General features: G+C 39.5%; 3 protein-coding genes across 5 annotated transcripts in view; 1 reads left to right on the top strand and 2 right to left on the bottom strand.

The window, feature by feature from the left end:
* Window positions 1-1267: 1267 nt before the first annotated feature.
* LOC137182940 (receptor-interacting serine/threonine-protein kinase 3-like) lies at window positions 1268-7637 on the bottom strand. 2 transcript variants are annotated; one of them, XM_067589557.1, is made up of 12 exons: window positions 7586-7637; window positions 4831-5016; window positions 3876-4179; window positions 3626-3774; window positions 3478-3527; window positions 3099-3260; window positions 2849-2934; window positions 2646-2712; window positions 2468-2535; window positions 1967-2012; window positions 1571-1816; window positions 1268-1474 (listed from the first exon to the last, which is right to left on the bottom strand). In XM_067589557.1, the coding sequence occupies exons 2-12, from the start codon at window positions 4980-4982 to the stop codon at window positions 1467-1469; spliced, it is 1338 nt and encodes a 445-aa protein (XP_067445658.1). In that variant the 5' UTR covers window positions 4983-5016; window positions 7586-7637; the 3' UTR covers window positions 1268-1466. The 2 variants fall into 2 exon arrangements, with proteins under 2 accessions (XP_067445658.1, XP_067445659.1); XM_067589558.1 differs by lacking the exon at window positions 7586-7637 and having other exon boundaries at window positions 4836-4939.
* Window positions 7638-10660: 3023 nt separating this feature from the next.
* LOC137182939 (ankyrin repeat and protein kinase domain-containing protein 1-like) lies at window positions 10661-15896 on the bottom strand. Of its 2 annotated transcripts, XM_067589555.1 has the most exons (12): window positions 15764-15896; window positions 14151-14336; window positions 13200-13503; window positions 12950-13098; window positions 12803-12852; window positions 12414-12575; window positions 12137-12222; window positions 11934-12000; window positions 11756-11823; window positions 11293-11338; window positions 10890-11135; window positions 10662-10802 (listed from the first exon to the last, which is right to left on the bottom strand). In XM_067589555.1, exons 2-12 carry the CDS (start codon window positions 14300-14302, stop codon window positions 10795-10797), a joined length of 1338 nt encoding a protein of 445 aa, XP_067445656.1. In that variant the 5' UTR covers window positions 14303-14336; window positions 15764-15896; the 3' UTR covers window positions 10662-10794. The 2 variants fall into 2 exon arrangements, with proteins under 2 accessions (XP_067445657.1, XP_067445656.1); XM_067589556.1 differs by lacking the exon at window positions 15764-15896 and having other exon boundaries at window positions 10661-10802; window positions 14156-14289.
* A 7747-nt stretch (window positions 15897-23643) lies between these two features.
* Window positions 23644-24861, top strand: part of frmd4a (FERM domain containing 4A) — a 100953-nt gene continuing 99735 nt past the window's right edge. The window contains exon 1 of the mRNA XM_067589552.1: window positions 23644-23742. The gene's annotated coding sequence lies outside the window, so the exon portion shown is untranslated. The remainder of the gene's footprint in view (window positions 23743-24861) is intronic.

Here is a 24861-nt window from a genome sequence, read left to right as displayed (position 1 = left end):
ACAAGTGAAGATTTCTGTTTCTAAAAAAATCTCCTTAAAAACGCAGGAAGAGTAGCAACAAAAGTCCCTCAAAACAGTGTTGTTTTTCCCAGAAGAAGGTTTGTATTCCAGTTTTTCAGCATTCACCCAAGTTTGAGGCCATTACAGCCCTTGGGCAGAAGGAAAGACTTTTTAGCTGACCTGTTGATGAAGTTAACTATCGTGGCACACCATACTTAGGATTCCCTCTATGTTCCCCACGGCACAAGCGGCTGCTGGGGAGGAGAGTCAGTTCTTGCTCAGGTGGCAGAGATATGTCCCTCTGGAGACCCAGAAAGCATTGCTGCTTGGTTATTCCTACGGCTGGGAGCTTCTCCCCACTCCGTTCTCCTGGTGCCTGCTGAGCTTAACTCTGTTTCTGACAGTAGCAGACGTCACTCTCCCACAAAGAGGGTTGGAAGCATTAATGCAGGACGGGGTGGGGTGAGATGGGTGTGTAGGGTGGAGTGAGGCAGTAGGACTGAGGAAGAGATGGATGGGTCAAGAAGACACTTGAACACACTTTCCCCTCTGAGGATTACCATGGTGTGAAGGTGTGTGTGTTTTTTGCCAAGCTCAAGGAGACAGAGCTGTGAATGAGACAAAGGCCAAATCCCAGAATACTGTTACCCAGCAAGCTTTTCTCCCTCCAGACAGAGAGAGGAAAGACTGACAGACAGACAGACAGACAGACAGAGAGAAGTGTTCGTCTGTTTGAAGAAAGGCAGAACCTCTAAAAATGGGAAGCAAAAGTAATTGATTCTTCATAAAGGAGTTTGTATCCACAAGTCTTTGTGCATGTTATTTTCTGTTACAGTATGACAAAATAGTCTTGTAAATAAAGTCACAGACCTTTACATTTTGAGAATACTATTGATTATATATAATATTAGGTTTTAGTTTTGTCTTCACCAATCCATTATTCAGTGCCACAGTGGTGAACAACAAACCTGTACATTTAAACTGAAACAGGAGAGTAACTTTGTTGCCTGGGATGCCCTCGACACCATCATCTGCAGGTGACTGACTGACTGCTTGTGACAGTTACTGAGGGATTGAACCAGAAAAGCCTCTTACCCAGTCTCTCTCTCTCTCCCTCTCCCTCTCTCTCTCTCCCCCACCCACTGGAAGAAACAAGCAACGTCCCCCCTTCATAATATTAACAAAGGCGAACATGTTTGTTGCTGATTATTAAGCCAGAGCCCCCACAGAACACATCATGTAACTTTCTGAACTAAAGACACTAACATGAGGAGATAGAATTTTATTTCTTTCTGAAAAAAATACACAATATATATACAATATATACAAAAAACACTGATTATATAGTATATTAAAATGTCAACACATTATATACATATGAGTAAAATATATTCATGTCAATAAAAGACTCAAGTGTAGGATTGGTCATCATGGGCTGATGAGAAGCAGGGAAAGTCACTTTGGAGTTAGACACCTGAGGGAAAAGAAAGTGAAATTAAAAAAAACTTTAAAAAGTTGTCATTGATTCAACTACTGTGTTTGATCTCTTTAACAAGAGCAAAACTCCTACCTCCTAGCCTCTCCACTAGTTTGGGATGATGTTTTTTGAGGGCGTCGTAGAGGGCTGCTTTGACCTCTTCCCCTCCTGACCGAAGTGTCCTTAGATACAGCACTCTCATTCTGTCCTGGTTCGTCTCCTTAGCTATAATCAGTGAGTAGGTTTCACCATGGACCATGTCTCCAAGCTCCTCTGCTATTGCCAATACCTCAGAAACGTTTTGGATTAACACTGCCCTTTTCTTGTCTACGAACTTTTCTGTTTTAAAATGAAGAAGAACCACAGCATGTACATGAATGCCATAGCAGCAAGTTCATTTCACTTGTTTTGTTAACGTACGAGAAATCTTAACAAAAAAAAGCTTTAATTCATGCCACAGAGCATCAGTTCAGTGACAAATACACTCACCTTTATCCGTATTATTCATTTCCCCAGTAGAAACAGAGACAGAATCCTGTTGGCCAAAACAAAAGCTTTTTAAGTCTATATTATGTAATTAATTATATCAGTGCATTGACAAATGCACTGATATAATGATATCAGCATTGATAAATGTATTTTATTCAGGCCTACTAATTACAGAGGAGAAAGACACATTTGAATATTTAACTGCAAATCTGAATCTAAAATACAATGTTATTGTTGTTGTGGTCCACTGTCTGATAATGGTTTTTGTTTGTTTCAATTAACCAAATAATGTGTGGTATAATATTGTAATAAACTGCTGAGAATGTGATGTCCATTCCCATCTAACCAAGTAATACTAACACAATTAACATGAAGCAATATTCCCCAATACTGACTGGTGTTTTGTTTGAGTGTTAGGTCAGACAGTAGAATGTTCAGATCTCAATGAGACTGATTAAATAAAGTTACTTTATCTGTTTTCAACCTCAGCTTTAGGCATACCTGTTTAAAAGACCTTCCAGTATTTGTAAATCTGGCATGATCTACCTCATCATTTGACTCTGACTGTTCTGAAAAAGAGGAGGAAACATCTGTGTTACCATTTGTTTTATTGTAGAAAGTAAGGAATAATTAATTTGATTAATCTCACATGACCCATAAATAGTATTAAATAACCTACCTGGTGGCTGAGGAGGAGAGCTGGAGGCAACAGATGTGTTTGAATGTTGATTATTAGTTGGTGAATCCTAAAAGAGGGAGAAGATATTATATAACAGATAAAAAATGTGCAGTTAGAATTGTTTTCCATGAATTATTAATCATGAGTAATCAGCAATATATATAATATACAGTATGTTGTGAAATAGAATTTATAAATTGTACCAGTGTTGTCTTGACTTTATGGACCGCATCATTAATTCCCTTCTTTCCATGCCTTGAGAACACATCCTCAGTGACTTTCCAGCACTCTGAAACAGAAGTTTTATTTTAGAAGGCATAAATGCATGAATGAGTACATGCTTCACAAAGAATGCCGGTATCAGAAATGCCATAGCTTAGCTCATAGCTTAAGTTTAGCAAATGCTCCAGTACAGTGATAATGAGAATACAGATTACAATAACAGACACCTACTCTTAGCGTATGGCCTCTGAGTGGGATCCCCATGCCAGCAACTCTTCATGAGGTCAACCAGCTCTTTTAATCCATCTGCCTTCTGGTCAATTTCCGTCAAGGGAGGTCTGTCCCCTCTTCTGATCCCCATTTTCAAAAGACTGGAATCCGCCGCTACAATGCCTGTAATACAATGAAGACATGCATCAAAACATACCAACTCAACTAAGTGTGTGTACATGTGTGTGAACTGTATGTACAGTACTTAATTTTGCTGAAAAATGATAAAATAATAAGGGAGACAATACAGAAGACATTGCCAAACAAAGAGAAAAATAGAGGCAGGATGGGATTTTATTAGGTTGGAAAATGTTGGGACAACAAAATTAATTATACGTACTTGGATAGGGCTCTTTACCAGTAACAATAGACCAGAGAAGGATACCATAGCTGGTCAAGAGAGAGAAAGATTTTTTTAAGTAACATGGTCATACAGATAAAGTTTTCAACAATAAAGTATTCCCATTTATAAGTATTCCTTTGAATACCTGTATATGTCAAAAGAACGAACAGGTGGGTATGATAATTCGAAAGCCTCGGGAGGCATGTACTTGTAAGAGCCTCCGATTTCTCCTGTCATTCCTTCCTTTCTGTTCAATGCACTGGTAGAAACCCTGGACAGACCAAAGTCTGCCAGCTACAAACAAAAAAAGAGAAACACAACATTACACAAATAATTAATTAAGTTTTATATTTAATATAAACTCTGGACTTTAGGTGGATTGGCATTACTACTACCTTGGCATTGAGGTCTTCAGTCAGCAGTACATTACTTGGCTTTAGGTCCTGGTGCATAAGGTCCTTTGAATGGAGAAAGTTTATGGCTAAAGCCACCTGATGGGCCAAGCGCAAGGCCAGAGGCCACGGTGGAGGGCCAGACAGGTCCTTCTGCAGGGACTGAATGGAGCCTCTTGTCATGAATTCCATGACTATTCCCTTTTGCATGGGCTTTTCTTCCTTATAAAATCCATAAACCCTCACCACAAACTCAGAGGAGGCCTCATTCATAAGAGAAGCCTCTCCATAAAGTGCTTTCTCGGCGCTGGAATGAGGTAGAGGTAGAGAAAGCATAAATGAGAGAGCTGCTTAAACTACTAATATTCATAAAAAAGGATGTGTATGAATAAATAATTTAAAGGGGACCTATTATGCTCATTTAAAGCTCTATATTTTTATTCTGGGACTCAACTAGAATAGCTTTGCATGATTCACAGTTCCTTATTTATTTTATACTGGGTCTTCATCTGGCCCCTCAGTTCAGCCTCTGTCTGAAACATGCCTGTCTCTTTCAGGCCCCCCTGCCCCTGATAGGACCACTCTGTTCTACTTGGTTAGCTTCTGGAAGCTGTATCACAGCTGCTTTGGCCGTTCATGAGGGTACATAAACAAACCATGAAACAAAGTATAGTAGTAGGATTTCACTTCTTTTTCTCTTTGTCTACTTGTCTAATATATACGTACATGTTTGAGCCAGAATCCGATTTGAAATATGCCAGTGAACAACACATGGAAAAGCAACAACCTTAGCAACCAAGGCTACAGAATGGACGGCTGTTTATGGTCTTGCACAACGAATTTTGGAACTGTGACCATGTTTAACACAGATATTCAACATCATAACAGTGTATAAATAGCAGAAATCCACAAAAAGTGTAATAGGTCCCCTAACTAAGATATGTAGCTACAAATTTACCTCACATCATCATGAAGTAGCTTAATGGCCACATCAAAACCCCAGTTCTTGTGCCTGGCCTTGTAGACGTGACCAAATCCCCCAGAGCCAATGGATACCCGTCCGTCCAAGAAGTCATCTGCACTCAGCTCAGTCTTGCTGCTCAGTGCCATCTCTTGCTGAACTCAGGTAGAACAACTACAACTTCTATGGAAATATTTATAGAAAAAAGGTAAGCATCAAAAATAAAGTGGTTCAATGACTACTTATATATTTACAGAGGCGTACTGCTGCCATGCCGGAGAAAAATGGGTCAGTATCACATTATAATGTGAAAAGTTTATTGTTATAAGAAGATGTTTTTCACATTATAACAAGATATTTTCACGTTATTACGACACAAACTGTTCTTGTTATAATAATATACCATTTATCTTGTTATAACATGACACTCACTTTTGAATGGATAAATTGAGGAATATTTATTGTCCCACAGAGTGGAAAATTTGTCTTGGGCTCTTCACCCATGCTGCAGCCATTAAAAGACAACATTTCATATACAGAAAAAGAAAAATACAAGTGAGTTAACAAATAACAAACAAGGTACTAAAACCATTTCACATACACAAATATACAAAGATGTTAGTTCATAAGTAACATACCAAGGTTCTAAAAGTAAATGAGTAACATGCCAATGTTATAAAAGTACCTAGGCAAACAGAGAAAACAATCACATCCAATAAAAAACAGAGAAAATCTCTTTTTCATTAAAAATCACTTACATAAAAGATCATCCAGTGCCCATCCTGGCCCTATCTGCCACTATTCAAACGTTTTATTGACACCGGGATTAATGAATTTTTAAATCTATTTAGTCTGCTAGGAATGACTCTAAACCTCCTACCTGAGGGCAGTAGCTGGTACTCAGGTGTAATCAGTTACTATCCTATTGGTTTGCTTTAGGGTAGTCTGTTCATAAGTAGATTGCAGGGACGTATACTGTTATACCCCTATAATCTTCCATACAGTCTGCATCAGTTGGACCAGTTTGAACGTCAGCTGCACAGAGAGGTTATCAAATCAAGCTGTGATTCCATATCTGATAAGGCTCTCTAAAACTGCCTGATAAAAGACTAACACCATGAACTTCATGCTTGGGTTGATCATGGCATCGTGGCACAATACTACGGTGGCCCTGAAGTGCAAATCACAACGACAAATAGGAAAACACAATGACAAATAACAAAACACAACAGCAAATCAAATACACAATGACAAATAACAAAACACAACAACAAATAACAAAACACAACAACAAATAAAAAAACACAACAACAAAAGAGAAAACACAACCGCAAAAGCAGACAACACAACATTAACTTCTAACGGAAAAGGTAGGTACCGGCTATCGACAAAGCTTGTTGCTGATTGGACGCTCTCCCATTGACAAGGATCATCGCTGATTGGACGGACGCACTGTCCGTCTTTTTAACAGGAAGGAGGCACTGTTCGCTCTCATTTAGGGTCCGTGTAGTCTCCAAGTAAAGTGCTGCAACGTGAGAACACTCTATAGTGCAGACAACCATAGAAATGGACTTTCGCTGTCGGCACTCGCGCTCCCATGGCAGTCGAGATGACCGCCTCTAGGCTATGTGTTGACGCAGTAAATGGACCAGAGGTTGCCTCTGCGCAAGAGCGCGGTGCCATTACGCACAGCTGTTCACTTTCTTTACCTTCATTCATTCGCCTGAAAATTACACCAGGCTGCTACAAAATAACCACACACACCTCTACACACAGCGGACTGGTCGGTTATACCTCGATATTCTGCTTTTTATGAAGGAGCGTCCGTTTACCTGGGCCCATCAGCCTCTTTTCCAACTTTCTTTTTTTTTTTTTTTTACCAAAAGTAGTGTCTCATTTTATTCTTAAAAGACATTGAAGTGCAAACACTGTGGTGTAACATTAATTACCAAACTATGCAATAGTTTAGTAATTTAATTTTACATTAGTGTACGAGGTGAGATACATTAAAATTATTACTGAAATAGCGATCGGTTCGATATAATCATATCAATGGCTTCACCTAATCAATTAATTATTTTTTTACAAGGCCGACTCACTGATGAAAATAACTTCGAATTTGTAAAAACTAAAAAAGGGTGATTTCACTGCTTTTTCCCATCCAGATCACATTAGAAAAGGTCCATATCAAAAACCTATACTTAGACTTGTCAAATCTGGACTAGATTGAATGTGTCTAATGTGGTCTGGATGGGAGAAAAGCAGTGAAATCGCCCTTTTTTTTGCATTTTCACAAATAGAGTAAAGGTTTCACAAATCTTGACATTGTGTTAATGAGTTCCTGGAGTCTCCATGTTAATCTAGTCCATCTACAGGCGTTAATGCCACTTTTAAGGTGGACCGGGAAGTTCCAATCGGAGGCTGTGAATCGGATGCCAGCCTTCAGCCTCGTGCTTATGCTTCAACATGAGGTAGTTTCATTTTAGTTTCATTGCAAAAGGTCAAGTGCCAGTTCACAACCGGAGTACATCACGGGGAGTCCACATCCGTCCAAGACCAACTTATCTCGTTGTTTAACAAGATAAATAGTAATTTGGTATAAAAAGTACAAAAGTATAAAAAGTTTCTTGTTATAACGTGATAACTTGGTATGTTGTAATAACGTGAAAATATCTTGTTACAATGTGAAGAACATCTTGTTATAACAATAAACTTTCCACGTTATATAATTAAACAGCTGGATGGTACTCACCATATATCCCCTCATGCGTTGTCCACCTACAGACTAAAGAGTAAGTTCAAACTAGTTTCAGTTTCTTACCCCTGTTATCTGAGCTGGCTGGCCTGTAGGTGGAGCTGAAGGGAGTTTTATATGAGCAGATCACACAAAGTTATGTACAATTTTCACAGAACTTTACGTTTTGAGAAATTAATTTAAAATACTTTTACCAATAAAGTTTGGCCACAGTTCTATTTTAGTGAATTCCGAGGCCTTTAATAACTGACTATAAAACATACAATAGCATAAAACTTTTCATCATTACTGTTTTTTTGGTTTTTTTTGGTGAAATGAAATGCAAACACAAACCAGAATATTTTTCCTTTTTGTTACTATTTTTGTAGTGACTATAAGAATGCTATGACACTTTTTTTTTTAACTTCCTTTTGTTTCATTAGGGGTAGCATGCATACCCTGTGAGAGGAAGTTAAGAAGGGCACATAGTTTTTTCTGAAAGGGGTGACAGTGTGGTTAAAAGAACAAACAGAATAACAGACTATAGATTTCAAGGCTTGTACTCTGTTATCTATACCAGACTCTGTTGAAATGTATATGTCTTTCAGTGCGATGTAGGAAGGAAGTAATCAAAGTTTCTGTTGAGACTCAGATTGAACCTTTTATATTAGTCAATACTGAGTGAGCCTTAATATAGATGAAGAATAAACATGTGAGCTCTTACTAAGCCAACAGATCACAGCTAGATCCTCTTAAAACATGAATGATTCTTTCTCCATCATTCTTAGTGTTTCACTCATGGCTGCCTTTTATTAGACAAAGATTTTTTGTGCATGCTTTTATATTTTTAGTGTTGCTTATATAGCATTAAGCAACACAAAATAAATTAACTTGGAACTAGTTTGAGACTTGTATTTAACCAAAAAAAAAAAAAAAAACACATTATAATTTTGCAAATTTCAGTATGATGCTGTGATTGTGCATACACCCAGACACTCAGTCACACAAACATGCATGTGTATCAGTGGAGGCTGGTCCATAGAGGCAGAGGAGGTTGCTCCTCCTCTATTTTTTGAGAGGCAAGAGGGAGATCAAAATATAAAAAAGAATATTTGGTTGAAATAAACCATTACCAAATCTCAGTATCTCATTTATAAAAAAAAAATTCTCTTCTCTTTGGAAAAAATCCATTAATGAAATTCTGATTATAATGCTTAAACAGCGACACCTGCAGGGCAGGAGAGGAAAGAGCAGTGTGTGTGTGTGTGTGTGTGTGTGTGTGTGTGTGAAGTGGTGGTGGGGAGCAGTGGAGGGGAGTGGGGGGCAGAAGAGGAGAGGTGCCTGCTGTTCTCCGCAGGGCAGGATCTCTTACATCAATTTAATGTACTTCAGTTTTTTTCACGCTAATCTATGATTGGCCAAGACACATAAAATGACACTCCAAGGGAGGACGTCCTCCCTAACCAATCAACAACCAGAATATGATATTGACATTGCGTTGGTCCAATGATAGTTTCCAGATTTCATCTTCAATTCTCTCCACTGTAAGGCAGAGTCGCAGCAGTAGATGACGAGCAGTAGATAGTGTACAAACACAAACACCTTTCAGACACACCTGACATTGGAGAAAGCTGTCTTGCCATCTGTTTTGCTTCCAGTCCCACAGTTAAACCAAAATAGGCAAAATACAAAATTTCACAAAGTTGCAGGTTGCAGTGACACGGCTGTATGATTGCAGGTGTATATCACTTGCATGAAACAAGTGAAGATTTCTGTTTCTAAAAAAATCTCCTTAAAAACGCAGGAAGAGTAGCAACAAAAGTCCCTCAAAATAGTGTTGTTTTTCCCAGAAGAAGGTTTGTATTCCAGTTTTTCAGCATTCACCCAAGTTTGAGGCCATTACAGCCCTTGGGCAGAAGGAAAGACTTTTTAGCTGACCTGTTGATGAAGTTAACTATCGTGGCACACCATACTTAGGATTCCCTCTATGTTCCCCACGGCACAAGCGGCTGCTGGGGAGGAGAGTCAGTTCTTGCTCAGGTGGCAGAGATATGTCCCTCTGGAGACCCAGAAAGCAGTGCTGCTTGGTTATTCCTAAGGCTGGGAGCTTCTCCCCACTCCGTTCTCCTGGTGCCTGCTGAGCTTAACTCTGTTTCTGACAGTAGCAGACGTCACTCTCCCACAAAGAGGGTTGGAAGCATTAATGCAGGACGGGGTGGGGTGAGATGGGTGTGTAGGGTGGAGTGAGGCAGTAGGACTGAGGAAGAGATGGATGGGTCAAGAAGACACTTGAACACACTTTCCCCTCTGAGGATTACCATGGTGTGAAGGTGTGTGTGTTTTTTGCCAAGCTCAAGGAGACAGAGCTGTGAATGAGACAAAGGCCAAATCCCAGAATACTGTTACCCAGCAAGCTTTTCTCCCTCCAGACAGAGAGAGGAAAGACTGACAGACAGACAGACAGACAGACAGACAGAGAGAAGTGTTTGTCTGTTTGAAGAAAGGCAGAACCTCTAAAAATGGGAAGCAAAAGTAATTGATTCTTCATAAAGGAGTTTGTATCCACAAGTCTTTGTGCATGTTATTTTCTGTTACAGTATGACAAAATAGTCTTGTAAATAAAGTCACAGACCTTTACATTTTGAGAATACTATTGATTATATATAATATTAGGTTTTAGTTTTGTCTTCACCGATCCATTATTCAGTGCCACAGTGGTGAACAACAAACCTGTACATTTGAACTGAAACAGGAGAGTAACTTTGTTGCCTGGGATGCCCTCGACACCATCATCTGCAGGTGACTGACTGACTGCTTGTGACAGTTACTGAGGGATTGAACCAGAAAAGCCTCTTACCCAGTCTCTCTCTCTCCCTCTCCCTCTCTCTCTCTCCCCCACCCACTGGAAGAAACAAGCAACGTCCCCCCTTCATAATATTAACAAAGGCGAACATGTTTGTTGCTGATTATTAAGCCAGAGCCCCCACACAACACATCATGTAACTTTCTGAACTAAAGACACTAACATGAGGAGATAGAATTTTATTTCTTTCTGAAAAAAATACACAATATATATACAATATATACAAAAGAACACTGATTATATAGTATATTAAAATGTTAACACATTATATACATATGAGTAAAATATGTTCATGTCAATAAAAGACTCAAGTGTAGGATTGGTCATCATGAGCTGATGAGAAGCAGGGAAAGTCACTTTGGAGTTAGACACCTGAGGGAAAAGAAAGTGAAATTAAAAAAAACTTGTCATTGATTCAACTACTGTGTTTGATCTCTTTAACAAGAGCAAAACTCCTACCTCCTAGCCTCTCCACTAGTTTGGGATGATTATTTTTGAGGGCGTCGTAGAAAGCTGCTTTGACCTCTTCCCCTCCTGACCGAAGTGTCCTTTGATACAGCACTCTCATTCTGTCCTGGTCCGTCTTCTTAGCTTCAATCAGTGAGTAGGTTTCACCATGGACCATGTCTCCAAGCTCCTCTGCTATTGCCAATACCTCAGAAACCTTTTGGATTAACATTGCCCGGTTCTTGTCAACGAACTTTTCTGTTTTAAAATGAAGAAGAACCACAGCATGTACATGAATGCCATAGCAGCAAGTTCATTTGACTTGTTTTGTTAACATACAAGAAATCTTAACAAAAAAAAAGCTTTAATTCATTTTCATGCCACAGAGCATCAGTTCAGTGACAAATACACTCACCTTTATCCGTATTATTCATTTCCCCAGTAGAAACAGAGACAGAATCCTGTTGGCCAAAACAAAAGCTTTTTAAGTCTATATTATGTAATTAATTATATCAGTGCATTGACAAATGCACTGATACTACTAATTACAGAGGAGAAAGACACATTTGAATATTTAACTGCAAATCTGAATCTAAAATACAATGTTATTGTTGTTGTGGTCCACTGTCTGATAATGGTTTTTGTTTGTTTCAATTAACCAAATAATGTGTGGTATAATATTGTAATAAATTGCTGAGAATGTGATGTCCATTCCCATCTAACCAAGTAATACTAACACAATTAACATGAAGCAATATTCCCCAATACTGACTGGTGTTTTGTTTGAGTGTTAGGTCAGACTGTAGACTGTTCAGATCTCAATGAGACTGATTAAATAAAGTTACTTTATCTGTTTTCAACTTCAGCTTTAGGCATACCTGTTTAAAAGACCTTCCAGTATTTTTAAATCTGGCATGATCTACCTCATCATTTGACTCTGACTGTTCTGAAAAAGAGGAGGAAACATCTGTGTTACCATTTGTTTTATTGTAGAAAGTAAGGAATAATTAATTTGATTAATCTCACATGACCCATAAATAGTATTAAATAACCTACCTGGTGGCTGAGGAGGAGAGCTGAAGGCAACAGATGTGTTTGAATGTTGATTATTAGTTGGTGAATCCTAAAAGAGGGAGAAGATATTATATAACAGATAAAAAATGTGCAGTTAGAATTGTTTTCCATGAATTATTAATCATGAGTAATCAGCAATATATATAATATACAGTATGTTGTGAAATAGAATTTATAAATTGTACCAGTGTTGTCTTGACTTTATGGACCGCATCACTAATTCCCTTCTTTCCATGCCTTGAGAACACATCCTCAGTGACTTTCCAGCACTCTGAAACAGAAGTTTTATTTTAGAAGGCATAAATGCATGAATAAGTACATGCTTCACAAAGAATGCAGGCATCAGAAATGTCATAGCTTAGCTCATAGCTTAAGTTTATTTCATTCTAAAGTGTATATAAGTGTAGCAAATGCTCCAGTACAGTGATAATGAGAATACAGATTACAATAACAGACACCTACTCTCTGCGTTAGGCCTCTGAGTGGGATCCCCATGCCAGCAACTCTTCATGAGGTCAACCAGCTCTTTTAACCCATCTGCCTTCTGGTCAATCCGGTCAATTTTCGTCAAGAGAGGTCTGTCCCCTATGGGGATCCGCAGTGCCACAAGACTGAAATCCGCCACTACAATACATGTAATACAATGAAGACATGCATCAAAACATACCAACTCAACTAAGTGTGTGTACATGTGTGTGAACTGTATGTACAGTGCTTAATTTCGCTGAAAAATGATAAAATAATAAGGGAGACAATACAGAAGACATTGCCAAACAAAGAGAAAAATAGATGGCAGGATGGGATTTTATTAGGTTTGAAAATGTTGGGACAACAAAATTAATTATACGTACTTGGATAGGGCTCTTTACCAGTAACAATAGACCAGAGAAGGATACCATAGCTGGTGAAGAGAGAGAAAGATTTTTTAAGTAACATGGTCATACAGATAAAGTTTTCAACAATAAAGTATTCCCATTTATAAGTATTCCTTTGAATACCTGTATATGTCAAAAGAACGAACAGGTGCATATGATAATTCGAAAGCCTCGGGAGGCATGTACTTGTAAGAGCCTCCGATTTCTCCTGTCATTCCTTCCTTTCTGTTCAATGCACTGGTAGAAACCCTGGACAGACCAAAGTCTGCCAGCTACAAACAAAAAAAGAGAAATACAACATTACACAAATAATTAATTAAGTTTTATATCTAATATCAACTCTGGACTTTAGGTGGATTGGCATTACTACTACCTTGGCATTGAGGTCGTCAGTCAGCAGTACATTACTTGGCTTTAGGTCCTGGTGCATAAGGCCCTTTAAATGGAGAAAGTTTATGGCTAGAGCCACCTGATGGGCCAAGCGCAAGGCCAGAGGCCACGGTGGAGGGCCAGACAGGTCCTCCTGCAGGGACTGAATGGAGCCTCTTGTCATGAATTCCATGACTATTCCCTTTTGCATGGGCTTTTCTTCCTTATAAAATCCATAAACCCTCACCACAAACTCAGAGGAGGCCTCATTCATAAGAGAAGCCTCTTCATACAGTACTTTCTTGGTGCTGAAATGAGGTAGAGGTAGAGAAAACATAAATGAGAGAGCTGCTTGAACTACTAATATTCATAAAAAAGGATGTGTATGAATAAATAATTTAAAGGGGACCTATTATGCTCATTTAAAGCTCTATATTTTTATTCTGGGACTCAACTAGAATAGCTTTGCATGACTCACAGCTCCTTATTTACTGGGTCTTCATCTGGCCCCTCAGTTCAGCCCCTGTCTGAAACATGCCTGTCTCTTTCAGGCCCCCCTGCCCCTGATAGGACCACTCTGTTCTAATTGGTTAGCTTCTGGAAGCTGTATCACAGCTGCTTTGGCCGTTCATGAGGGTACATAAACAAACCATGAAACAAAGTATAGTAGTAGGATTTCACGTCTTTTTCTCTTTGTCTACTTGTCTAATATATACGTACATGTTTGAGCCAGAATCCGATTTGAAATATGCCAGTGAACAACACATGGAAAAGCAACAACCTTAGCAACCAAGGCTACAGAATGGACGGCTGTTTATGGTCTTGCACAACAAATTTTGGAACTGTGACCATGTTTAACACAGATATTCAACATCATAACAGTGTATAAATAGCAGAAATCCACAAAAAGTGTAATAGGTCTCCTTTAAACTAAGATATGTAGCTACAAATTTACCTCACATCATCATGAAGTAGCTTAATGGCCACATCAAAACCCCAGTTCTTGTGCCTGGCCTTGTAGACGTGACCAAATCCCCCAGAGCCAATGGATACCCGTCCGTCCAAGAAGTCATCTGCACTCAGCTCAGTCTTGCTGCTCAGTGCCATCTCTTGCTGAACTCAGGTAGAACAACTACAACTTCTATGGAAATATTTATAGAAAAAAGGTAAGCATCAAAAATAAAGTGGTTCAATGACTACTTATATATTTACGGAAGCATATTACTGCCACGCAGGAGAAAAATGGGTCAATATCATGCATCAAAGTTTATTGTTATAACAAGATGTTTTTCCCATTATAACAAGATATTTTTATGTTATTTACATACATATAAACTTATCTCATTATAACTAGAAACTTTTCTTGTTATAATAATATACTGTTTATCTTGTTATAACATGACACTAATGTTTGAACAGATAAATTGAGGAATATGGCTCATTTAAGATTAAGATTAACTTTATTGTCCCACAGAGTGGAAAATTTGTCTTGGGCTCTTTAAAAATACGAGTTAATAAATAACAAACAAGGTACTAAAACCATTTCACATATACAAATATACAAAGATGTTAGTTCATAAGTAACATACCAAGGTTCTAAAAGTAAATGAGTAACATGCCAATGTTATAAAAGTACCTAGGCAAACAGAGAAAACAATCACATCCAATAAAAAACAGAGAAAATCTCTTTTTCATTAAAAATCACTTGGATAAAAGATCATCCAGTGCCCATCCTGGCCCTATCTGCCACTATTCAAACGTTTTATTGACACCGGGATTAATGAATTTTTAAATCTATTTGTCTGCTAGGAATGACTCTAAACCTCCTACCTGAGGGCAGTAGCTGGTACTCAGGTGTAACCAGTTACTGTCCTATTGGATTGCTTTAGGGTAGTCTGTTCATAAGTAGATTGCGGGGACGTATACTGTTATACCCCTATAATCTTCCATACAGTCTGCATCAGTTGGACCAGTTTGGACTTCAGCTGCACAGAGAGGTTACCAAATCAAGCTGTGATTCCGTATCTGATAAGGCTCTCTAAAACTGCCTGATAAAAGACTAACACCATGAACTTCATGCTTGGGTTGATCATGGCATTTGCTGTTATTGAGTACACTAAGAGGGATTGTAAAATGCATGGGGCTGTACAGAAGGACGATTGAGTCCGACCCTCTGGAGGTTGCGTCATTTCTCACTGATCAGCTGGACCGGCATTATGAATCAGCTGACATTGGAAGAGCCACCAGAGTCCACAAGCACTAACACATACGTCAAGGAGCGCATAACAGGTTTGACTTTTAGGAAGCGCTTAAGCAGGAGGTAGTTTCATTATAGTTTCATTGCAAAACGGCCAAGTGCCAGTTCACAACCGGAGTACATCACGGGGAGTCCACATCCGTCCAAGACCAACTTATCTCGTTGTTTAACAAGATAAATAGTATATTGGTATAAAAAGAAAAGTTTTTTGTTATAACGTGATAACTTTGTATGTTGTAATAACGTGAAAATATCTTGTTATAACAATAAACTTTCCACGTTATATAATTAAAAAGCTGGCTTGTACTCACCATATATCCCCTCATGCGTTGTCCATCTACAGACTAAAGAGTAAGTTCATACGTGACGTTACTAGTTTTAATTTCCTACCCCTGTTATCTGAGCTGGCTGGCCTGTGGGTGGAGCTGAGGGGAGTTTTATATGAGCACATTTTGAGCTGGGCAAGAACCACAGAGACTGTATGAGCTGCAGGTGTTGCAAATAATGTGTGTCACATTTCCTGTTGGCATTACAGGGCACAAAGTTATGTACAACCTTGGTTGAGGAAGTATACATTTAATTGAGGAAGAAATTAATTTAAAATACCTTTACCAATAAAGTTTGGCCACAGTTCTATTTTAGTGAATTCCAAGGCCTTAAATAACTAACTATAAAACATACAATAGCATAAAACTTTTCATCATTACTGATTTTTTGGTGAAATGAAATGCAAACACAAACCAAAATATTTTTCCTTTTTGTTACTATTTTTGTAGTGACTATAAAAATGCTATGACACATTTTTGCATACCCTGCGAGAGGAAGTGCACATTGTTTTTTTTTCTGAAAAGTGTGACAGTGTGGTTAAAAGAACACAGAATAACAGACTATAGATTTCAAGGCTTGTATTCTGTTATCTACACCAGACTCTGTTGAAATGTGTATGTCTTTCAGTGCGATGTAGAAAGGAAGTAATCAAAGTTTCTGTTGAGATTCAGATTGAACCTTTTATATTAGTCATGGCTGCCTTTTATTAGACTAAGATTTTTAGTGCATGCCTTTATATTTTTAGTGTTGCTTATATAGCATTAAGCAACATAAAATAAATTAAATTGGAACTAGTTTGATGTAAGACTTGCATTTAACCAAAAAAAAAAAAAACACATTATAATTTTGCAAATTTCAGCATGATGCTGTGATTGTGCATACACCCAGACACTCAGTCACACAAACATGCATGTGTATACATTTGCTCACAATGACCATGATTACATGTACACAACATTTAAATCTGAGCCAGTGCTATTCGACTGTACAGAGCTTTTCAATCATTTCAATAAAAGCATTTATAATTCATATGATTTCTGTCCTGCTTCCTAATATCTCTGTCTAATCACTCCTCTTTATCTCTCCATTTCTCTGCCTTGCATGCTGTCTCATGCACACACAAGACAAAAGCCATGCTGACACTGTTTTCCGCCTAAATTATTAATGTCAAGCACTGCTCTAAAAAAAATCACAGTCTGGAGCACAGGTGCTTGTGGATATGACAGCTACTGTGGATCTAAATCATATGTGCACCTGCCCTCACACCCCTTTCATTAAGTGAGCTGAGGTACTGTATGTTTACCCACTTCCCATGCTGCCTTGCTGCCTCAGCCGGCATCGATAGGCGCGGTCTGCTCTCGCTCTCTCCATTTCCATCACTCTCTCCCCTCCCTCTTCTCCACCCACCTTCATTTACGCTCAGCACAGTGTGGACCTCTCTCACCAGTGGCTGCTCTCTCCACTACATCTCTCTCCTTCTGGCTGTATTTACCTTTTCCTCTGTCTTTCTAAAACTGTCTATCATAATCTCTTTTATTTGCTTCCCTCTCTGCCCTTGTCTCATGCTGATGATATATGAGGCAGGGGATTAGTGTAAAGGGGAGCTCTCTGCGCTGGATCTATGAGTGGAGAGGTGATCGTCTGTCTTTCCCACCACAGTGGAGGAGTGCTTTAGACTGGGGAGCATCACTGATGCAGGTTACATCCTCTGGAGCAGCGACAAGACACCCTCAGGAGAAAGCAGTAGACCAAAAACCCATGTGCACGCCTGGATGTGCTTTGTGTTGTGAGGAGAGTAGACTGGAAAAGGGAGGCAGAAGGCAGCATCAGAGGGAGGGGAACATTTAGCAAGGGGTGCCAGAGGCGCAGAGGTTTGGGGGAGGTGGGTGTGGGGTCTGCAGGGAGTGTTTTAAAAGTGAAAAGGAGGAGTGGGGGGGGGATCTACTCTGCTCTCAGATCAAAGAGCTGGAAGAAGGAGGATTGCTTTTCGCTCAGTCTGAAGAGTCGCAGTGAGACTAGGGAGTCGCAGGCTCTCCAGAGACTGTGGCATTACAATTAGAGACCAGAGGCTGTCTGCAGCACGGACTGAGAGACAGAGGGAGGTGGTTTAGGACACAGAGTGGGAGGACCAGTCAAAGGACTTCATCTGGACAGAGGGCAGAGTGAGACTCTGAATAAGAAGAAGGAAGAGGAGCGTAAGAGTGTCCCTTTAGGAAATTGCTGACATTCCCTTTTCGCAAGAAACTTTAGGAGGATCCCATCATGGCTGTCCAACTCATGCCTGAATCAGCCGTGTGTTTGCTCATGGTGAGTCTCTGAAGGGGTATAGTATTGCCGACGCTGTCTACTGTCTGTCTTTGTCTCCTCCTTTCCCTGCAATGCCTTTCTCTCATCACTCTTTCTCTCATCACTCTCTCCTCATGGCAAATGCCCATGCTGCCACTAAAGCAGGGATGTTGCTTGTTTGCTCCTCCCCTTTACTACCATCTACCAGTCTGAAATTTTCTCATAACTTCCGACTGAGGATCAGAAGCCACTCTCCTTTCTTAAGAAATGTGTTATTTTTGCATCCAACTCAGAAAAGTCTTATCTTTTGTCTAAATCCTCCACATGTTCAAGCACTGCAGTGGTCAAGTGTGGGAGAAATCCCTCACAGACTATTGCAGGTATGGGGTGCAGCGCTAAACATGGTGTCTGTGCATTGAAGACAGATGTCATCTAAAGTAATTTATGTATCTTACTATATGTGTGTGTGTGGGCATAAGTACATGAGTCTGCAGCGCATGTAAATAAGTTGCTAAAAGGATGTGCACTGTATGTGTGTGAGATCAGCGTGTGATCAGACTGAATCAGTTCAATTACACATTATAGAGAGAACAGTTATGCTGCAAGCGATGGCAGAGGATTTGTAGGAGCTTGTTAGTGTTGAATCCAGTCCTTCATTGACATGAAACAGATTGGCTTGGCTTGACCTGGTTCAGATCTGGCCATAGAGAGCAATGAAATAGAAACACACACACAACATGCTTAAATCCATTGAACTCCACTCTCACCCTCTGTCCAGCCGGCTAGTGAAACAATGGCAGTGTGGCTTTGCTGCATGTGTAGAATACAGATAAGGCATGGACCCCCTTTTTTATGATTAAGCCTCAGTGAACTGAGTGTACACCCTGTACGCAGGGTGACTTTGTATAAGAGAGCGTGTTCTGCTCATTCTCATTCTATAGTGCTGGCATTCTGCATTCCCAGGGGGAGTCATGCATCGCCGCACTACCTGCTATCTCCACCTGTCATGGCTGTCTGTTACTATGGCGATAGGCCATGCACCCTACTCAGGGGGGGGAAGAGGCAGCAGTAAAAGGAGCAGGGTGGGAGAGGAGTGCAAGGGATGGATGATGGTCAGGACAGAGGCAGGAGGGTGAAAAAAGAAGGGTGAGCGATGAGGTCAGGAGTAGAAGGGGAAGGAGCAAATCAGAAAAGGAAAGTAGACAAATAGCTTTTATTTCTGCAGAAAGTGGCACACTGCAGCAAATATAGTCACCTTTAGGACTCCTCTCACCAAACAGACTTATTCTTAAGGGATTTCTGCTGAGCTTTGTCTCATATTGCCGGCAGTTGGTGTCCCTTGACTCCATTTTACACTGCCTCTGCATATGTTCGCATTAGCATAGAGGGCGTTCCCTTACAAGTGCTCTTACTGTCATAGCTGACAGCCCTAAATTGCCTTGCTGTCACCCCAGATTTTTTTTCTGTCACCCCACCTCACACAGGAAAACCAGCTTACTGTCACAACTTTTTACCATCACTGTTCCATTTATGATTAGAGCCCCACGTGTACAATTTTCTCACCACTCAGAGCCGCTTTAGTCTTCAGCAGTTGACATTGAGCAACACAGGTCACTATGGACATCACTTGCTTTTGTGGTGTTTTCTCTGGCAGAGATTTATTTATGGCTGTTAAACGCATCAAGGCTAAGGAATAACATGACTGAAATCTGTGTTGAATTTTCCTCTACATACACGCCAAACAAGATTGACATTGGATAACTAATTTCAGAGCCCAGTGATTTGTTCACAAAATCCATGGCATTTGTATTCATGCTGACATGTTCAGAGCTTGAACCTATCTTATTTATTAATGAGAGTTTATTCAGTCTGTGTGTGTGTGTGTGTGTGTGTGTGTGTGTGTAAGCCAAGATTAATATTGATCGTGCTTCCTGCCTCTGTGTGTATTAATATTTCAGGTGAATAAGTGATTATCTCCTGCAGTAATTACTGGAGCTGCTTTAAATAATTTGCACTGACAGCACAACAAATAACCCGCATCAAACAGACAGATAGATAGATAGATAGATAGATAGATAGATAGATAGATAGATAGATAGATAGATAGATAGATAGATAGATAGATAGATAGATAGACCTGCAAGACTTTCACTGAGCTAGTGTAATATTTGGCAGGAAGTGGTCTGATTCAGTTATCAGAAACAGGAATGATAACATTTTCTTGTTTTCTTCCTTGCACCAATTGTGCTACACATAAATGAATGCAGTAAATTGTGTTTTAGTCCTCCGCAGGGCTCTATTTGTATGGAGCTAATGTGATTGGCCCTGACTTACACTATAGCTCAGCTATAAAACTGAATGGTCTCATGTCTGTGATAGAGACAGGGCCAAGTGGGGGGAGACTATTCAGTACGAGAATTATGGCCAGTATCCTAATATTATTTTGAATGGGTTAGATCAATAGAATATTAGGGGGATTTTAATCTTGTGTATGCACTTCGGCTTTGTAGCTATATAACAAGTAATATTTGAAATGATTAGATTTCCGTTTCAAGCACAACAATAAAAACACAAAATGAGGGATTTCTGTTTTTTTTATCTGTCTCTCTGTCTGTCTGGTCTGAGGTTCTTTTGTCTTAGCAAGGGATGAAGAGATCAATAATATGTCTGTCTCCAGCTAAAACACTGACATGCTGTCATGTGATATTGGAACAGATCACAGACTAGATGGTATCATTTGACCTCAATGGGGCATGCTATAACTGTACTGCCAAGATCTCTATCACAGGGATTTTACATTTCTCCTAGCCTAAACTGGAATGAGCGACTACTCCTTTCCTCTGAGCTGTGACAGCATCTATTTTGAACCCTGGACTTGTGTGATTACATACATGTCTATCCATTTGTGCTTCAAACTAATGTGCAAGCTCTTGATTGCAGGGTTAGTTTTGTACTTTAAATCTGAATTGGAGCAGCTATAGTCTTTGCTACCATGCTCATCATTGAGCTGATTAGCTTCGCTCTTGAGGGCTCTGAGAGGAGCAGCTCTCAGCTATCTCAAAGATGGATTTCCTCAGTGGTTTGGGGGTTGGGGGGGTGAGAACAACTTGAAAATGGGTTTTCTAAAGAGTGGATTTAAATCTGAACCTTTTAATGAGTGTACATAACAGCAGTGACTACAGTTTTGACTAAAGCAAACAACATCTCACAGGCTCCAGTCAGTACGTTTAGTTTTTTGTTGCAGCTAATCCAAAAATTGTCACATGGAATTATAATTAGAGAAGGGGATGAGGCTGTCAAAAATGGGAACACAGTTTATCTCAATGTTCTGCTCTGCTCATCTTTATTTTTTAATTCTGCAGATCCCATGTTCTGTCAGGGTGGTTGTCTTTTTCTGTAAGCAGGGGCAGATGATCAATATACATTTTGCTATCTGTTACACTGGGCCCTGCAAACAGCTGAGAGAAAGCAGGGCAAGTTGGTATCATGAAATGCAGAGGAGCTAAGTGGATTATCTTCATATTGCTGGAGGGTTCTGCTCTGCATACAGTGAGAGAACAGCAGCTCACAACTTTACTGTTCCTCAAAACGCATGCTTCTGCTCTGGTGTAGATGACATCATCGCACACCTGCCAAGGCAAATGTGTGGCCTGCAGGTCACCGAGTGTGAAGTCATATTGATAACCTCATAATGGAAGTGTTATTTATACTCTGGCAAGCATCCAGCTAAGGATCTGTAACTACGTGGAAAGATAGGCAACCCCAAAACAAAGACCTCACGTTGTCCTTCATGTTGGCGCCCATGTTTCTTCATTACTGTCCCTCATTTAATTATCCTGTCACTGAGGATGGAGACCAGATGACTCTGTGTGATCAAGCCAGAGGATTCATTCAGCACTAATCAAATCACTGCTCTATGACGTGATGCACCAAGTGTGTGTACAATGCAGTCAAAAGTTTGGACACACTTCCTCATTCAAGGCAATGGGAAGGTGTGTCCAAACTTTTGACTGGTACTGTATACATGTGGCTTAATTTCGATGTGTGTTTGCTACATGAAGTTTGTGTCGACATTCGTGATTCGGGCATAATTTAACATGCAAGTAGGATTATCATTATATTTTTAACTCCTGATCCGATGCTTACAGTGATAGAGCAGCCAGTGTACGGATGGAGGAGGGCTGAACGGCTTGGGGGAGGGTTAGCAGAATGACATCATACTGAGATAATTGATTACTGCCTTGTAACAATGGCAGGGGGGGAGAGGCAGATAACAGTTTGTTTATGTAAGTGTGTGTGTTTGTGGCTGTACATAACTGCGGAAAGGAGTATTTTGTACTTTCTGGTAGACCAAATTTGGAGCATAACAGAGTAATATTACAGTAATTCAATTATTCATGTTACTATTCAGTAAGTCAAATGCTATAGTCCACATGTCACTTTTAAATCTAATCATAATCCACAATAGGTGTACAAAACCAGAACTATACACAACACAGATACACACAAATCTTCATATTACTACCACAATGTCATCTCAGTGTTTTCTCCAGTTTATACCCTGCATATATTTCTACCTCTTATGGTTGATTAGTATGAATGAGAAACACGGGCACAGATGGCATTACATCATTGCTATTTTTTGCATTGGAGACTATCTGACTCTTTATGATCTTGTCCTACAATAAGATTTTTGCACTTCTTCCTCTCCACTCTTTTTTGTTGTTGTTGTTGCTTCTTTGTACAGAGCTTGCTTCTCTATAATAATAATAAAATAAAATAAACTAATCATTTCATCATTTCTCCAAACCTGCAGTCTGACTGCAGAACAGTCATGCTTGAGTGATGTTAAGAGCTGGTACTGCTGATGTCAGCTAACTAACGCTCTGGAGTTGCTGCAGGGGGGAAAGAAACACTTCTACATTTCAAAGAAAAAAGGTCTTTTTGCGCATTTCTCCATGCCAGTTGTGTTCATTCTGTTTCTCTTAAGACAATGAAATTAATGATGTTATTTAATACACTTGTTGCTTTTCTGTTAAGTTTGTGGTAAATACAGTATCATTATTAATTGGTTGGGGCGTTTTTTCAAGGCTGTTGTGTGACAGCTTAACTTCGAGAAAAACTGACATTTTTTGACAATTTGACAGAAATTTGAGTAAGAAAAACTTTTACTGGCTTTCAAAAGCTTACTTTGTATGTAAAATATAATGCTCATGAAATAAGGAACAGCAACTACCAAGGTCAAAATGTTGGATCTCTTTGTTAAAAATGTAACTACCTTTTTATGCCAATTTCATCATGATGATGTTGGATTTTTTCATTGCTTAATGCAGTGTGTCTGACTAAATGTCATTGACCTACAAATCACTTTTGGTGCTCTAAAATAATACTTTATATGTTCTATAAAAATAAGATACCTATTATAAGATACCTCATTTTAGCTTTTGAATCAAAGGTTAAATAGAGCTATTTGAGAGTAGAGCAAGTCAAGATTTCTGAGTTCAGTTGTGAATTCTACTTGCAATCTGCAACCTCACCACTAGATGTCACTACATCCTCCAAACTGGTCCGAAAACGTCTGTTGACGTTTTCACGGCTAACTTGTTAGCAAACATCGAACAGACATGGAGCGACACAATCATCCCACTGGAGTCGTATCTCTGGCGTCTGGTGTAATGTAGGTCCAACATTTTCTCTCCGTTTTTCTCTCCAGTTTGGTCTCAACCAATTTCTGAAAAAATATCTGTGTTTTTAGCTCTTAAATTGCTCGAGTTTCCTCACCAGCCAACTAATGTTAGCTTTGTCTACCATTAGCCTGTGGGCAGGGAGAATACTGTGGCTTTATTTGAGTTTGTCTGTCAAAAACAGCTGCCTGCTGCTGGGAAAAAAAACTTTGATGAAAGCAGTGTGACTGAACATTACAGCAGCCAAATGTGTAAACTAAAACAATGCTGCAGCTTATATAGGCTAAAAAGCACATTAAGCTGCAGAGTTGGTGATAATTCTTTGTGGGTCCCTCGTGATGATGAATGACCACTTCCATTACAAATAGTCATTTAATTTAATGCGACCATAAAAATATTGATTAATGAAGGTTTATGTTGTTGTCTGGGTGTTATTACATCTATTGTTTCAACCAATTAGGGTTGAATGTAAAACCATTCATTGAGTCCTCAAAGTCATGGACACAGGCTGCATCTGATATTGATTGAAGCTTTGATTCTCTGGTGTCCAGCTTTGAAAGTTGTCCATAATCACATTATTGATTAGCCTGTCCAAGATCAAAGGAGCATCATCAAGAGATTCTGCTGCAGGGCGAATGTGGTTGTAGACTCTGAGGAATTACGAATGAGACATGTTAATTGTGAGGTTTTTTTTGTTTGTTTTGTTTAGCTGGAATTGCGTAGAATTTCACTTTCTTCAGCGCAAGAGGAAGAGAAAATATCTGCGTGTAGTAACCAAGAGGAAGCAAAAGCGAGAGAAATGACTCTTACTTCTCACAACATGCATAAATGTATAAGGGCTGGTACTTGTGTGTGTGTGTGTATGAGAGAGAGACCACAGCATACCATTAAATCTTCTGAGCTGTTTACACTGCAGCCTGTTTAAGGACTATTGATGAGCTGCAGAGGTGAAGGCGCCTCAGTTCTAATTGACTTCACCAGAGTATCTGCTCGCTCAACTGTGGTCATTTGTGTGTTTGTGTGGGGAAGGTCTCAGGTGTGGACATGTGAAGTGTTTGCAGTTGGAGGTTTGTGTACACAGTACATCCCCTCCTGCATATTAATGTATGCGG

The sequence above is a fragment of the Thunnus thynnus genome, chromosome 5 (genome assembly GCF_963924715.1).
Source record: "Thunnus thynnus chromosome 5, fThuThy2.1, whole genome shotgun sequence".
NCBI classification, from domain to species: domain Eukaryota; kingdom Metazoa; phylum Chordata; class Actinopteri; order Scombriformes; family Scombridae; genus Thunnus; species Thunnus thynnus.
Note: the sequence above shows the minus strand (reverse complement) of the source record. Positions and strands in the feature narration are given on the sequence as shown.